Raw genomic sequence first — 14,134 nt, forward strand, 5'->3', positions numbered from 1 at the left:
TAAAGTGATATTAGAGTACTTTGTATGGATGTGACCTAGGAGTCAGGAGACCTAGGCAGCAATCCTATGGTGAAGAAGCTGGTGTAAAGCAAGCGAGCAGCTGTAAATTAAGCTGGAATAAAAATGCCCTGGATTCAACCCCCATTCAGCAGCATGGTTGCCGCTGCTGCTCTGGCTAAGCCTACCGGAGAGAAAACAAGTCTTTAAAATATGGCTCTGTGTTGTGTTTCAAGGTCATATGAGACGAACGGGCTTTGGTTCCAGCCTAAGTCCTCCCGCTCTCTGGGAGGACCCCTAGGATGCCCCACCTTTGGGGGATTTACACTGGCCTCGGCTCAGACTCAGCCAGCTGAGCTGGGATAAGAAAGAGTATCTTTGGCTGAGCCAGGAATTAGCTGTCTAAGCTGGATATTTGCTGTATCCTAAGCAGAAGATGCTCATTCCCCATGGATCTTGCCATAGGATAAAGTAAGGTGCACTGCCCACCCCCAAACTGCTTCCCTTTTGTGGGTAGCATTCAGATGCATCCTGAGAGGTTTGGGTCTGTGGAATTAAAAAAAGGTGGTTCGGAAAATGTCGGAGAAATGCATTTGAAAAGCACGAAATGAATGAAGGCTTCACAGGATAATGAAGAAACAATGCACAAGCACATCACGATGACTGTTCATTGTCAAATAGCCTCCCTGGAAACAGATCAGGACGATGGCTCAATAAAAACCAGACATAATTTAAACTCCATGAAAGCTTTGTGCAAGCAAATCTGGATGAACGCTCTACCCCCTGCATTGCAGGGGGGTTAGACTAGATGGTGCTTGTGGCCCCTTCCAACTCTACAATTCTATGAAATGGGTCATCTGGAGGAGACCTTAAGGGGCAGGTTTCATAACAGAACTAGAAAAGATAAGGAGAATCAGTGTGCCTCTCAGGCTAATCTACCTCACAGTGTTTTTGCTGGGATTGAATGAGGAGACAGAGGAGGAGAACTGTATACCCACCTTGAGCTCTTTGGAGATAAAAGGTGGGGTATAGATGCAATAAATAAAAACAAATAAATAACATACATCATCTCAGTAATTCTTAACAGCATCCCTTGCTGGGGGTGCAGAGGGGGGGCATCTGAGGCTGAGAAAAAGGCAGTGTGTGACTTGCTGAAGTCCACCTTGTGAATTGACGGGCCGAGCCAAGATTCAAACGAAAGGCTTCCTTGGGCTTCCCATTGTCTCACACCCGCTCCCATGGCATAGCATACAAATAGCATGGCAGACAAACAAGCTTGCTTTCAGCAGCTTACAGAAGCAGAGCTACAATTGCTCAGTGGCACGGGATGTGTCTTGCATGCAGAAGGCCTCCCAATTCAAAGCCTGGTATCTCCGGTTAAAAGGAATTTAGAGAGCAGAGCTTGGAACGACCAAGATGCTTGACATCTTAAGAAAAGCTGCTGTCTGTCAGAGCTGACAACATCAGGCTGCGGAACGCAGTGGCCTCATTCAACATAAGGCAGCTGCATACATCAATCATTTTTTTATATAATTGGATTTTTCTTTCTCCTTTTAGTTTGAGAAGCCTTTCAAAAATGGAATGTTTGGTGGTGCTGGTGGTGAGTTGCCAGAGGCTGGGGGGAAGAGAACTCAGATATTTATACTTGCAGCCGCATCACGCCAAGGGCCCACCTAGTCCGGCATCCTGATCTCACCACTGGGACATAAATGCTTGACCACTTGCCCCTTCTGCAGTTTCCAGCAAACTGGTATTTGGAAGCTTACTGCCATTGATAGTCAAAACAAAATAAAAAATTCCTTCCAGTAGCACCTTAGAGACCAACTATGTTTGTCATAGGTATGAGCTTTCATGTGCATGCACACTTCTTCAGATACACTGAAACAGAAGTCACCAGACCCTTATGTATAGTCAGAGGGTGGAGAGGGGTATTACTCAGAAGGCTGGTGGGAATGGGTGATTGGCTGATAGGAGTGGTAAACCTGTTGATGACTGTTAACGACTGCTGCTAGTGTTATCCTCTGTGAATTTGTGGATTTCTCTTTCAAAACCATCCGAGTTGGTGGCCATTGCTACATACCTTCCAACGTTTCTCTGATGAAAATAGGGACACCTTATTTCATCATCATTTTATTATTTATTATTTATACCCCACCCATCTAACTGAGTGGCCCCAACAACTCTGGGCAGCTTCCAATATATGTATATAAAAACACAATAAAAGTATTTTTTTAAAAGCTTCCCTATACAGGGGTGCCTTCAGATGTCTTCTAAAGGTTGTCTCCTTGGCTTGGAGGTCACATAACTCCATACCCTCCAACATTTCTCCAGTGAAAATAGGGACATCTTAAGGAAAAGCGGGACATTCCAGGATCAGATCAGAATCTGGGATGGCTTCTGTAATTCTGGGACTGTCGCTGGAAAATAGGGGCACTTGAAAGATATGTTGCTACGGTCTCACTATGGAATTCTTCCTTTGCTGTGGCCTGAGTCTTTCAATCAGGCATCCCCAAACTTGGCCCTCCAGCTGTTTTTTGGGACTACAATTCCCATAATGCCTGACCACTGGTCTTGTTGGCTAGGGATGATGGGAGTTGTAGTCCCAAAACAGCTGGAGGGCCGAGTTTGGGGGTGCCTGCATTCAATGCTTGGCTTCATCGAGTGGTCTGATCCCTGGCCATGATTTTAGGGCTTTAACCAGCTTTGAACCTGGCCATGATTTTAGGGCTTTAACCAGCACTTTGAACTGTCCCTCCAAACAGAATGAAGCCTGATAACAAAGTGCCACTGTCCTCAGCTATCCCCTAAGAATCCAGGAGCATTTATAAAAAATATTTAGTCTGCATTGTAACGGTTTAACCAAACCAAAAATGTTACGGTTCTGAAATACTAAATTGCAACTCCTTGTAAAACAACAACACATCAGACACACGTCCAATAGCAACAACAAGAAACCTCCAGCCACAGCTGCAACCCTGTCTACATTTACTTTGGAGTAAATGACACTGGATATAATTACACTCCCTAGTAAACACTGCACAGACAAGCCACAGTCCTCTGGCCACTTCTTATAGGAGTGAGCTCCCATTCAGCTCTGTAGAACCTGTCTTAGATACACATATAGTATATGATCAGATAGCAAGATACCATGAACAACTGGAGCCTATTTTTTTTATGTAAAGGGAAGGAAAATGTACCAGATGGGCGGAGTCCTGCTATGTTTCTTCATTATGAGCTACAAATAAGGTTTAGCCCTGGATTTATTTTATACATCCAGGCTCATTCCTGGAACAAACAAGGCACTTCTAGAGAATCCATCTGAGCATGTGCTGAGTGCCCTGCCCTCACCACTGAAAAAGTATAGCTTGGGTTTAAAGAGAGAAGGTAAGTTCCAGGTCAGTGAGAGCCTCTCCAACAGTTTTAGCTCTGCTTGTGTGTGTGTGTGCGTGCGTGCGTGCTGTGTGTGCACTATACTGCAAAAAAGCCAGGGACCTCCCTCCATCAACTGTCACCTGGCAGAGATCATTATATCAGGATACAGCAAAGTGGGACAGGCTGGGCCACCCCATAAGACAGGTCAGAGGCCAGCCAGCACCGTTTAATACTTTCTTTCCTCCAACTCTTCAACCCAACCCATTGGAAGAACTTGTAATCAAGACATTGAACTTGATTCAAACGCGCAACACATTCTTGGTCAATCTTCGAACGAAAGTGGCCACTTTTTAAGCACGCTGTAAAGCGCGGACACCGCCCCGCGCCGTTTGATCCCAATCGGCTCCAGAACAGAGCACTCCGCACATGCCCAGAGGGCTGGGGCTCAGCAGCCTTAGCATCACTTTAAAATGGGGAGGGGGAGTCCTGGGGTGAGTCGAAGTCCTTGACAGCCACACGCATGATAGACTACTTCGCCTGTTAAGGGCACCCACCAAGCTGCGCAGGAAAGCGCGCGCGGAAGGCGCAGCTCCGCCTCCCGCTTCCCCTCCTCCTGGGAGCGCACGGCTTCGGCGAGGAAGCAGGCGGCGCTGGGCAGGGCTTCGGGGGGCGGGAGCCGGGGAGCCGCTCCCGCCTGCGACGCTTCCTCGGGGAGGCTGCTTCTTCGCCGCCGCCGCCGCCAGTGCGCCCGCCTCCTCTGCGCCCTCGGTTCCTTCGCCAGCCAGCAGCGCGCACTTTGCCCCGGCTGTGCGTGTGCGGGAATGTGGCGGCGATCGCGGAGCGGAGCGCCGGACGCCGCCACCGTGCTCTGATGGGCGCACACGCTTCGCGCTGCCCGCTCCGTCCCCTTCGCCCGCCTCGCTCGGGGGGCTGCCCGGAGGCGACCGCGCCATGAAGAAGGAAGTGGCGGCGGCGGCGGCACCAGGGCGCAACGGGGCCAGCTAGATCTCCTCGGAGAAGGTAAGGGTCGCCTGGGAAAGTTTCGTGCCCGCGAGCGAGCGACAGCTGCTCGCGTCGCCTTTTTTGCTTGGGAATAGTTCCACCCCATATATATATCCCGATCGCTTTTTAAACTATATACATTAATAGATATGGGTTTCTATCTCTGCCCTCGTGATCAGCGCCCTCTCCTTAGAGCGGTTTCTTTTTAAAAGTGCCCGAGATGTCAAAGTTTGGAGGGGGGATTTCCTCGTCTTCCCCCAAGAAAAGGGGCTATTTCCCCCAAAGGCTCTCCTTTCCGAGCAATGCAAGCGCAGGGAGAATGGGAAACCTCATTAAGAACGCGCCAACTAGGGTCTGCTTTCCCTATGGAGCAAAAAAATACCTAGGTTGTGGAGACGGGGTGGTTTTTGTTTGTTTTTAAGGCGGTGGCGTCCCAAGTTCTAGAAGACCCCCACCCACCCACCCATCCATTTCCCAGCAGCTTTTGACTCCGGAGTCAAAGTGTTGTTGGCTGGCACGGAGAACCGGGCTGTCCAAACGAGCGCGCACGGGAGCGCAGTCAAGGAGCGTGGGGGGAAGGGGCGTGGGGACGGTGTGTTGGCTCTGGAGTGGGGAAGAAGAGACGCTCTGTTTATGCCCAAGGGGTGTCTGGCCTTTGAGAGCATTCTGCACTGCACTTGCACCCGCTGATCTGGGAACGAAGTCAGGCGCGGACTTCCGCGTTCGCGCGCGTTTTGGGGGGTAAGAAAGGGAAGCGAGTCTGCCGCCCTTTAGGCGCGCAGGAATAATAGGAGCAGGCAGGCAAAGGGCAGCAGACGTCCTAGGAAAGAGGCTAGTCCGCAATTGTTCACATGCCCCCTTTCTGTCATTGCTGCGCCGTAAATGGGCTCACAGCAGATACAAATACGACATTCCATAGCAGCCGAAAGCCTGAAGGACCACAGGTAGAGATAGATGAATCTGGCCATTTCAGCTTTCTTGGTTTCTCATTTTTCTAGCCTCAAATTCAGCTCTCCACATTTCCACAATAATCTGTGTATTCATATTTTATATACTGTGTGTGTGTGTGTGTGTGTGTGTGTGTGTAAATATGTGTGTGTGTGTGTGTATACATGTGTGTGTATATGTGTGTGTGTGTGTGTGTGTGTGTGTGTGTAATCTCCTAATAAACACAATACTGTGTGTAGTTCTGAGTTGCTGCAAGCAACTTCCCCTAATGCAATGCATTTCTGTACGCTATTTTCACAAATAAGTGCATTTTAATGCACAGCCCTCCCTAATGTAGGCACATACTGTTTGGTTGGAGAACTGCATTGCAAAATTAGGAAATGTGTGGGTTTCAAAGGATGCTGTGCTTTCAATTTGTAAAATTTACTTCCTGATCTTCCGTTCTCTCTAGCTCAGCCTTTGCCAACCTGGTGCCCCCCAGAGACTACAACTACCATCATCCACAGCTAGCACTTGTTGGCTGGAGCGAATGGGAGTTGTAGTCTGACAACATCCAGAGGGCAGCAGGTTGGTGGAGACTGCTCTAGCTTACATTATCCTTTATGTCCCTTTGTCTCCTGGCCCCTCTCCCTCTTTTCCTTCCTGTCGCCTTTGAATTCCAGTGATGTAGAGCTTCTGAAAAATTCTGAGAATTAACTGGATGGGAAAAATCTAGAAAACCTCAAATCCGAAAGCTGTGTTCGAAGGTTTTCTGAATTTCCCCTCCTTCCCTAAGACCCAGTTTCCAGAAATTCTCTAGTGCTCTACATCATTTAAGAATCTGTTTATTTGACTTAATTTCAGTGAACAACAGCAAAAAGTGTGCTGTGTTAATGTTATGTGTTATATAAATAAATATCTCAAAATGTTCGGTGTTCCTCTCCCCCCCCCCAAGCTTTATTTGGAAAATATTTTTGTTGTAAATATTTTCAAGACTTGACAACTCAACATCATATACCTTCCTAACATTGTTTCTTGGTTCCCCTGCTTAGGCACAGAAAACTGTTCACATACTAATTTCAGCTGCAGTTCCTGTAGTGGTTAGAGTCCTAGACTAGGTCCTAGGAGAACAAGGGCTCAAATTCTACTCAGCCATGAACTTCGTTTGGGTCAGTCACCATCTTGACTTACAGGGTTGTGGTGATGATAAACCAGGGGCCATTTGCGGCACCCCAAGCTCCTTGCGGGAAAGATGGGTTATAAATAATAATAATATTAAATAAATAAAAATAGAAGAGGAACCCCCAACAAAGTTAACTGCAATTCTGAAAGTGCCCAGTTTGACTGGCCTCACATTCATTTTGTGATTCTACTGACAGCACAATCCTAACCATGTCTTCCCCCAAATAAGTCCTATTAAATTCAGCGATGCTTATGCCCAGATAAGTGGAATTAGGATTGCAGTCTAATTCATTTTATGGAGGGGGGGGGAGTCAGCAGGGAAAATAAAAACCCAATAGCAGCCTGTATCACTGGTGCAGTCCTGATTCATAAGCTTCAGTAGAGGCGCCCCCCCCCTATTTTCTGTTGGGTCAGGATTGCAACCTCTGTGCCTTCCCCTCCGTTTGGCTTGACTAGACTTGGAACGTAATCTCTTCACCACCTCTTGATTCTGTCACTTCTGCTCCGACCCCCATTTGGTCTTTGCTATCACTTCCTGATTTTGGCTCTTTGTTGACGGCAAACCAGACTGGGAAGTGAAGTATCCTCAGTGCAAGAAGAGCTAGCTGAGGAAGAAAATCAGCCTGGCTCCCTGGAGATGGTTGAAACCACCATAGCTCTTGTTGGCTGAATTTTCAGGTGAACCTTACCATGTCTCCATCTTCCTACCTGGTGTGCATGGGATCCCAGTTGGAAATGCAAGCTGCTTGGACAAAGGGGGGGGGGCACGAAATATACAGCTGTCTTGGATAGCTAGCAAGTAAATTATGCCTCTGCTAAATTTTGCTTTGCTTTGTGCTGAATTCATACTGCTCTGTTCAATTTGGAACTGCCGTATGTGTTTTTCAATTGCAAGTGGTTGCATTTTTTTTCATTTTGTTTTTTAATAATTGCATACTCCTTATGGCACCTTATGGTGAAGGGCAGGTGAGACATCTTAAAAACAGATTAAAATGTGGCATTGAGGGAAAGGGCCATAGCTCAGTGGTAGAACATCTGCTTTGCATGCAGAAGATCCAGGTCCAGTCCTCGGCATCCTCAACTGGGGTTGGGAAAGGCTCTTTGCTGAAGCCATGGAGAGCTGGGTGGCACACTGCTCTGACTCAGTATAAGGCAGCTGTCTGTGAGAGGAAGGGAAATAGCAGAGAAAGCTGAGGAAAGAAGCTCAACAATGTTTTGTGAGTAAGGCAGAAGCGGGGAACTTGCTGGGGTAGGATGGAACTGCTACACCAGCTTCCAGGCCATTTTTGGGTCACTGATGCTTACTGGGAGGGAAAGGGGTGAGGCAATAAGAACAGCAGGCCACCTGCCGGGCAGCTAGTATAGTAGCTCCGTGCCCCCCTCATTCTGGAATTATGGTATGCCAAGGCCTGTTCGCACAGCCATCGGAATAGCAACTAGCTAACACACTTGGGCAAATCCACAAGAACTGTCAGCACGCCAAAAGAGTCAACTCACAGAAGGTTTACTGTTTAATCCCCTTTGTGTGGATCAGAGCTAAGTGAAAACTGCATGATGGACATTCATATTTTGGTTTCTTGAGTCAAGATATACACAAGTCTTTTGCCCATGCCCTCCACTTTTTGGCTCCTCCCTTCTCCACAAGCCACAATTAAACCAGGAAGTCTCTACTTAACCATAGTTTCTTGTTTTGTCTGAACCAAAACTATGGTTGATGGCTTCAGAACAGACCAGGATATTAAATCACGGCTTGAAGTTGAGTTAGCCAGATAATGTCGATGTTTTAGACTACAACTTCCATCAGCCCCAGGCTGATGGAGGGCACCGTGTGGACTTCTCTGGTTTAATATCTGGGCTTGTTCTGAAGTTGTAGTTTCCCCGGTTCAGATGAACAGGGGAAATGTGGTTTTAGAAGCTTCCTGATTTAACCGTGGCTTGAGAAAAGGGAGTAGATGTGGTGCTTCTTGTGTGAGCAAAAGGCTTATAAACACCTCAGCTTAATAAGCCAAGATATGATTGTCTGAACAGACTCATGAAGAGGAGGCTGGATCTTTCCCTTCCTTTTGGTGTTGTTAGTGCTGCAGCTTAGATACTTTCTTTGTTTCCCCCAGAGACGCTTGCTGATACCAGGCCTCTAGATCCATCTATGTGACTTTGCTGGAGAAACCATGACTGAAGTCCTCCTGACCGCTGTCCTGAACGGCACTGAAAACCACTCGCTGGCTAGCAGCGGATGGACGTCGAACAATGTCACCAGCAAGTGCTTGCTGACCAAAACTGGTTTTCAGTTCTATTACCTGCCTGCTGTCTACATCATAGTCTTCATCACTGGATTCCTGGGCAACAGCGTGGCAATCTGGATGTTTATCTTCCACATGAGGCCTTGGAGCGGCATCTCGGTTTACATGTTCAACCTGGCGCTGGCGGACTTCTTGTATGTCCTGACTCTTCCCGCACTGATCTTCTATTACTTCAATCAAACCGACTGGATCTTTGGGAACTTCATGTGCAAGCTGCAGAGGTTCATCTTCCACGTCAACCTGTATGGAAGCATCTTGTTCCTCACTTGCATCAGCGTGCACAGGTACACAGGCGTGGTCTACCCCTTAAAATCGCTGGGGCGGCTGAAAAAGAAGAACGCCGTCTACATCAGCACCTTGGTCTGGGGGGTTGTGGTCACTGGGATTTCCCCCATCTTCTTCTACTCTGGAACCGGGGAAAGGAAAGTCAAAACCATGGCTTGCTACGACACGACGGTAGACGACTACCTACGCAGCTACTTCATTTACAGCATGTGCACCACGGTCTTCTTGTTTTGCATCCCGTTCATACTGATCCTGGGTTGCTACGGATTAATCGTGAAAGCACTGATTTACAAAGATTTAGACAATTCCCCGCTCAGGAGGAAATCAATTTACCTGGTTATTATAGTGTTGGCGGTATTTGCTGTGTCTTATCTCCCCTTTCACGTGATGAAAAACTTGAATCTACGAGCCAGGCTGGATTTTCAGACTCCAGAAATGTGTGCCTTTAACGACAGGGTTTATGCCACTTACCAAGTGACTCGGGGTCTGGCGAGCCTCAACAGCTGCGTGGATCCTATTCTGTATTTCTTGGCAGGAGACACGTTCCGAAGACGGCTGTCGAGAGCAACCAGGAAAGCTTCAAGAAGGAGCGAGCTCAACGTGCAGTCAAAAAGTGAGGATATGACTCTCAGCATTTTATCTGAGTGTAAACAGAATGGAGACACAAGCTTGTGAATAACAGTTTAATTTTTCCTTTTGCAAGCAAGCACTCTCGTCCCCCCTTCCCCTTACCCCCACCCTTCATTTTTAACCCATGTAAGAATCTAATTTCGTGCATTTTCAAGAAAACTTAACAAGAGGACAATTTGTTTTGTTTTGTTTGTTTGAAAAACATGCCGTGTGAAGCTAGGAAAAAGGGGGAAAGTAAGTGTCAAATTCTTTAAAAATTAAATGGAAAACAGTCATAGCTGCCAAGTCTCTCGTTTTCCTCGGGAAACCCCCATTTTTCCGGCTGTCCCCAGCCGAAAAAATGATTTTTTTTTGTTTTTCCCCGGTTTATTCTGGTGCGGCGGCCATTTTGGAACTGGGCGGAGCATGCTCAGAAGCGACTTTTGATGCTGCTCTGCCCAGTTCCAAAATGGCTGCAGCGCGACTTCTGGTGCGACGGCCATTTTGGAACTGGGCACAGCAGCATCAAAAGTCGCTTCTGAGCATGCTCCGCCCAGTTCCAAAATGGCCACAGAGCTACTTCCAGTATGCTACTTTTGGTCCGGTCCCTTATTTTTCAGAGAGGAACTTGGCAGGTATGAAAACAGTATGGGAAGTTTCCGTTTTTACCCTTTTAACTCTGAAAGAATTAATTTATCTGATAGTCTGGTACACACAACAAATGCAGTGCAAACCCTCAAAGAAGGCGTCTCCTTGGCTTAAGAGTATGAGGAATGCCCCTGGAAGGTGAATATTTCTTTAAGGCTGTAGTCTATTCTCCAGCTTCCAGTTCCCTTGCCTGTTTCTGCCTTGCTGTGATTCTGGAAAGTGTGTCTGTAGGGACCAGCCCGAGTCAGGGATATTGCAGACCCCCCCCCCTCCTTGAATGTAGGTCTTTTTATTGAAAACATCAACAACAACAAAAGCCCTTTGATTTGCAGAGATACCAAGGAGGCTGACGGCGTTCTACACAGCTGATCGATGAGAAGTAAGCCTGGCGCTTATTTTATTAAAGTTGAATTTTGTTTAATAATTAAGTGAGGTTGGAACATATTAGATGATTTGAATTTTTTGTTTGGCATTGACTTCAGGTCCTCCTCCTCCTCCCTTCCTGCATGTCCCGATAAGCTTCCTCATCACAGGAGTTCTGGATGTAGACGTGTGTTCCTGGGCCGCTCTCTTAAGCACTGCCGAAAGCACATTGCAAGAAAGGCTAGTAATGGTCTGTTGGCAATTATTTCTTTGCGATTCTAGCAAGTTGGTCTAGCGGAGCCAATTGTCTCTCCCCCCCCCCACTCTTGAATCTGGGCTTGTTGCAGAGGACCATCTGGTCATGATGCGTTCGTGGGAAACTGCTGGGCATGGTGGCTCCCAAACTAGGACAATCTGGTAGCGTTCGCCCATCACCATATGCAGGATCCAAGGTTTCGGCATGTGTTGGGAAACAAATGCACTGGAAACCTAGCTCCTTTGTGTGATGTTGGATGTGGCAGCCAGCTTGGCGCAGGCTGGGCTTCTCTCGTGCAGGCTTCTGAGATGGTTTGACCATGGCCGCATGGGCTTGAACGTTCTTTGAATAGATCTTCACTGTTACCATATACCATATAGGGAGGGTTCGTCTGTGCATAGAGAAGATGATTACTGAAAATGTGAAGCCCCACCCCAATAATAATTAGAAGTTTGAGAGAGATTAGATTGTAAGAATTAGTGCTGTGTTGTTTTCACGGTCCTGTTCCCTGAAAGGTTAACAAATCTATAAACATAGTAGATGTACAGTACCAACAGCCCCATGGTTACACAGAACTTGCAACTCCTACTCAGCAGTTTAGTACACATCTAATGGGCACATCAGAACACTGTTAGGTTTGGGGGTTGGTGCAAATTCTCCAATAATTTAACCTATCTAGTTGGCAGTACCTGTATTTTTGTCAACATGAAGAAGTGCATTTGGATTTCTCCCTTTTTAACATACAGCACTTTGCGCGACAATAGCAGTTTTTCTGGCCTTTATTGCCCCTTTCTTCTTCTTCTTCTTCTTAGGAAAAAGAAACTGTCATTCATTTTCACAGGTGGGGGGCGGGGAGAGGAGTGCCTCATCTAAATGTATAAAAGATTTACATCAGATTCAGAAAGGCCTGGTTGAATGATGTGCTTCCCTACCTTCTCCCAATGCCTGGCAGTGATCTGACATGGCTTCATCACCACCACCACCACCACCACCACCACTCAAAGATTTCCACATGTGCACATGACATTTGGATTTAGGAACTGAGAGAAAGCAGAGTTTGTCCAAGCTCAAGCTCAGTATTGTCAACACTGCTCAGCTGTGGCTCTCTAGGTTTTCAGGCAGGATCCAATCCTACTTGGAAATGCTGGGGACTGAACCCAGAATCTTCTGCATGCTCTACCCCTTTCCCAACACAATCTTATTGAATTCTCCATTTCCAGCTTCCTTGGGTTTTTAGGGAAATACTGTTCTCTACAGCTCTTTTCAAGCATTCAGAAGCAGGCTGCGATAACCGTGCACTAGAAAGGCGTGCTTTGGCTAAGAGAAAGGCAGTGGGGAAGATAACCTGAAATAGGCCAAAAACAATGTAACATGCAAGCTGCCAACTGATGCAGGAATCTCAGTCCCCGACAGATTCAAAACACAAAACAGTTTGGATTGAAAATAAAGCCTTATTTGCTTCATTTAATCTACCAAAATGTATCTGAAAAAATGTTCTGCTGTAGCAAGCAGTGCTTTGAATTATTACAAAATTCTTTCTGTATAAAATAAAGAGGATACATAATCTCATAAATGGCTTGAACAAATCCTTCCAAAAAGTCTGCGGTTTACAGGAGAGGTAAAAATAAACTATTTACATCTTGCTTATTAATTTACAAAGGCTGAGGATGAGCAGAAAGGGAATTGTTCTGAATAATGGCAGAGTTACAAATCAGCTTAAATTCATAAATGAAAAATCTACTGAACCTGCAAAATCTATTTATTTAACTTATTTCTCGAGGAAGGCAATGGCAAGCAAAGAGAGCTATCTCATGTGTTCACAATGCTCCTTGATTCTACACTTAAACTCTGAATTGGGCATTGTTGAGTGAAGGGATAATGAGATGCATCATTAAGACTGTGGTGCTGAGCTCAATTACTTGGGAGTAAGCTCCCTTGGACCCAATGAGGCTTACTGCTAAGTAAATATGCATAGGCTTCCACTGCAACCTCTCTCGTCTTGTTTTATAAGAAACTATAAATTAGAACAAGGCTTCTGTTCAAATGTTGACATGTATGCACATCAAGCTCTTGCTTAACAAGCAATCTGAATAAAATGTAAAAAGCCAAGAAAATTTAGAACCGTGGTAAATAAGTGGCAGCCTTCTTTTTAATTAATTAAGCTCTTGTGATTAGCTGTTTAGGTTAAGGTTTGGTGAGAGTGTCGGGAAACATGGAAAACCTTTCCCTGCATCACCGAGAAGCATGTAACATTAAACATTTCCCTTAAACCAAATTGAACTGAGGCATGCCTTGCTGGGCATAGCAATTGAATTAAGGGCACAATGGTGGAATGAAATGATTTTCTTTTGCTACATTTTTACATTCAGCTATCTTTCACATACTTCTGTACTTTTCTGTTCATTGCCGTGCTCCATACAATTAGTCAATGGATGTTGGGGTGTAACATTCTCATAATCTGCTCATCCTCCCCCTCCCCAAATACTGCAAAATCTTTGTGTGTTTGCGTGCAGCATCCTAGTTTCTAAAGCACAGCTGTTCACTATTTATACATTATAGCCCCGATCCAGCAAGAGAGACTCTCATGTGGAAGCAGGTTTCCATTTCTGGATCCTCTTTTAGACCAAGTCCTTCATGGGTCACAAGACCTGCATGGATACTTGCAGGACCGTTGAAGCCAACACCAAGCTTGCCATCCTCTAAAAGCACCAATCATCTGTTTTGGGTGACAGGGATGAATCTGGGTCCCCCTATCAAATTTAAGCTATCAAGACCACTGCCACCACCTGTGCAGGTTCATCCTGGGAAATTGTCACGCCCAGCAGCCTCATGCTGAACTTGATGGTCTCTCAGTTGGGGCTACTGTCCTGAAGAGCTACAACCCCAGAGGATCAACTGCATCTTGATGGCATGGCCTATTCTGAAGCTCTGTTTTCATATGGTAACAAAAAGTTGTTTTTTAAAAGTCAAGATACAGGTCTTTGGAAATACAATATGCCGCACCTGTCTAGAAATATCTGCATACACAGGAGGGCTTTTTTTTAACCTTCTTTTTTTCAAAAGCCCCTCTCACCTGTGCCATATTAGAAGTCGGTTTCTGAAATCCCACTGAGTTTCAGAAAGAGCTTCTGAAACCATGGAGGGCATTAAAAAAATAAATCAAAATCCCTTCTGAGCACCAGTCAGGCAGATC

At 46.2% G+C, this 14,134-nt stretch overlaps 1 protein-coding gene across 2 annotated transcripts; it reads left to right on the forward strand.

Annotated features, from left to right (window-relative positions):
- Nucleotides 1-4,027: 4,027 nt before the first annotated feature.
- Nucleotides 4,028-12,514, forward strand: P2RY1 (purinergic receptor P2Y1). Of its 2 annotated transcripts, XM_035133226.3 has the most exons (4): nt 4,028-4,389; nt 8,592-9,678; nt 10,655-10,701; nt 10,805-12,514. In XM_035133226.3, the coding sequence occupies exons 2-3, from the start codon at nt 8,649-8,651 to the stop codon at nt 10,696-10,698; spliced, it is 1,074 nt and encodes a 357-aa protein (XP_034989117.1). In that variant the 5' UTR covers nt 4,028-4,389; nt 8,592-8,648; the 3' UTR covers nt 10,699-10,701; nt 10,805-12,514. The 2 variants fall into 2 exon arrangements, with proteins under 2 accessions (XP_034989117.1, XP_034989116.1); XM_035133225.3 differs by lacking the exons at nt 10,655-10,701; nt 10,805-12,514 and having other exon boundaries at nt 8,592-10,059.
- The last annotated feature ends 1,620 nt before the right edge of the window (nt 12,515-14,134 follow it).

This window comes from Zootoca vivipara, chromosome 5, assembly GCF_965207765.1.
Source record: "Zootoca vivipara chromosome 5, rZooViv2.hap1.1, whole genome shotgun sequence".
NCBI lineage: Eukaryota > Metazoa > Chordata > Lepidosauria > Squamata > Lacertidae > Zootoca > Zootoca vivipara.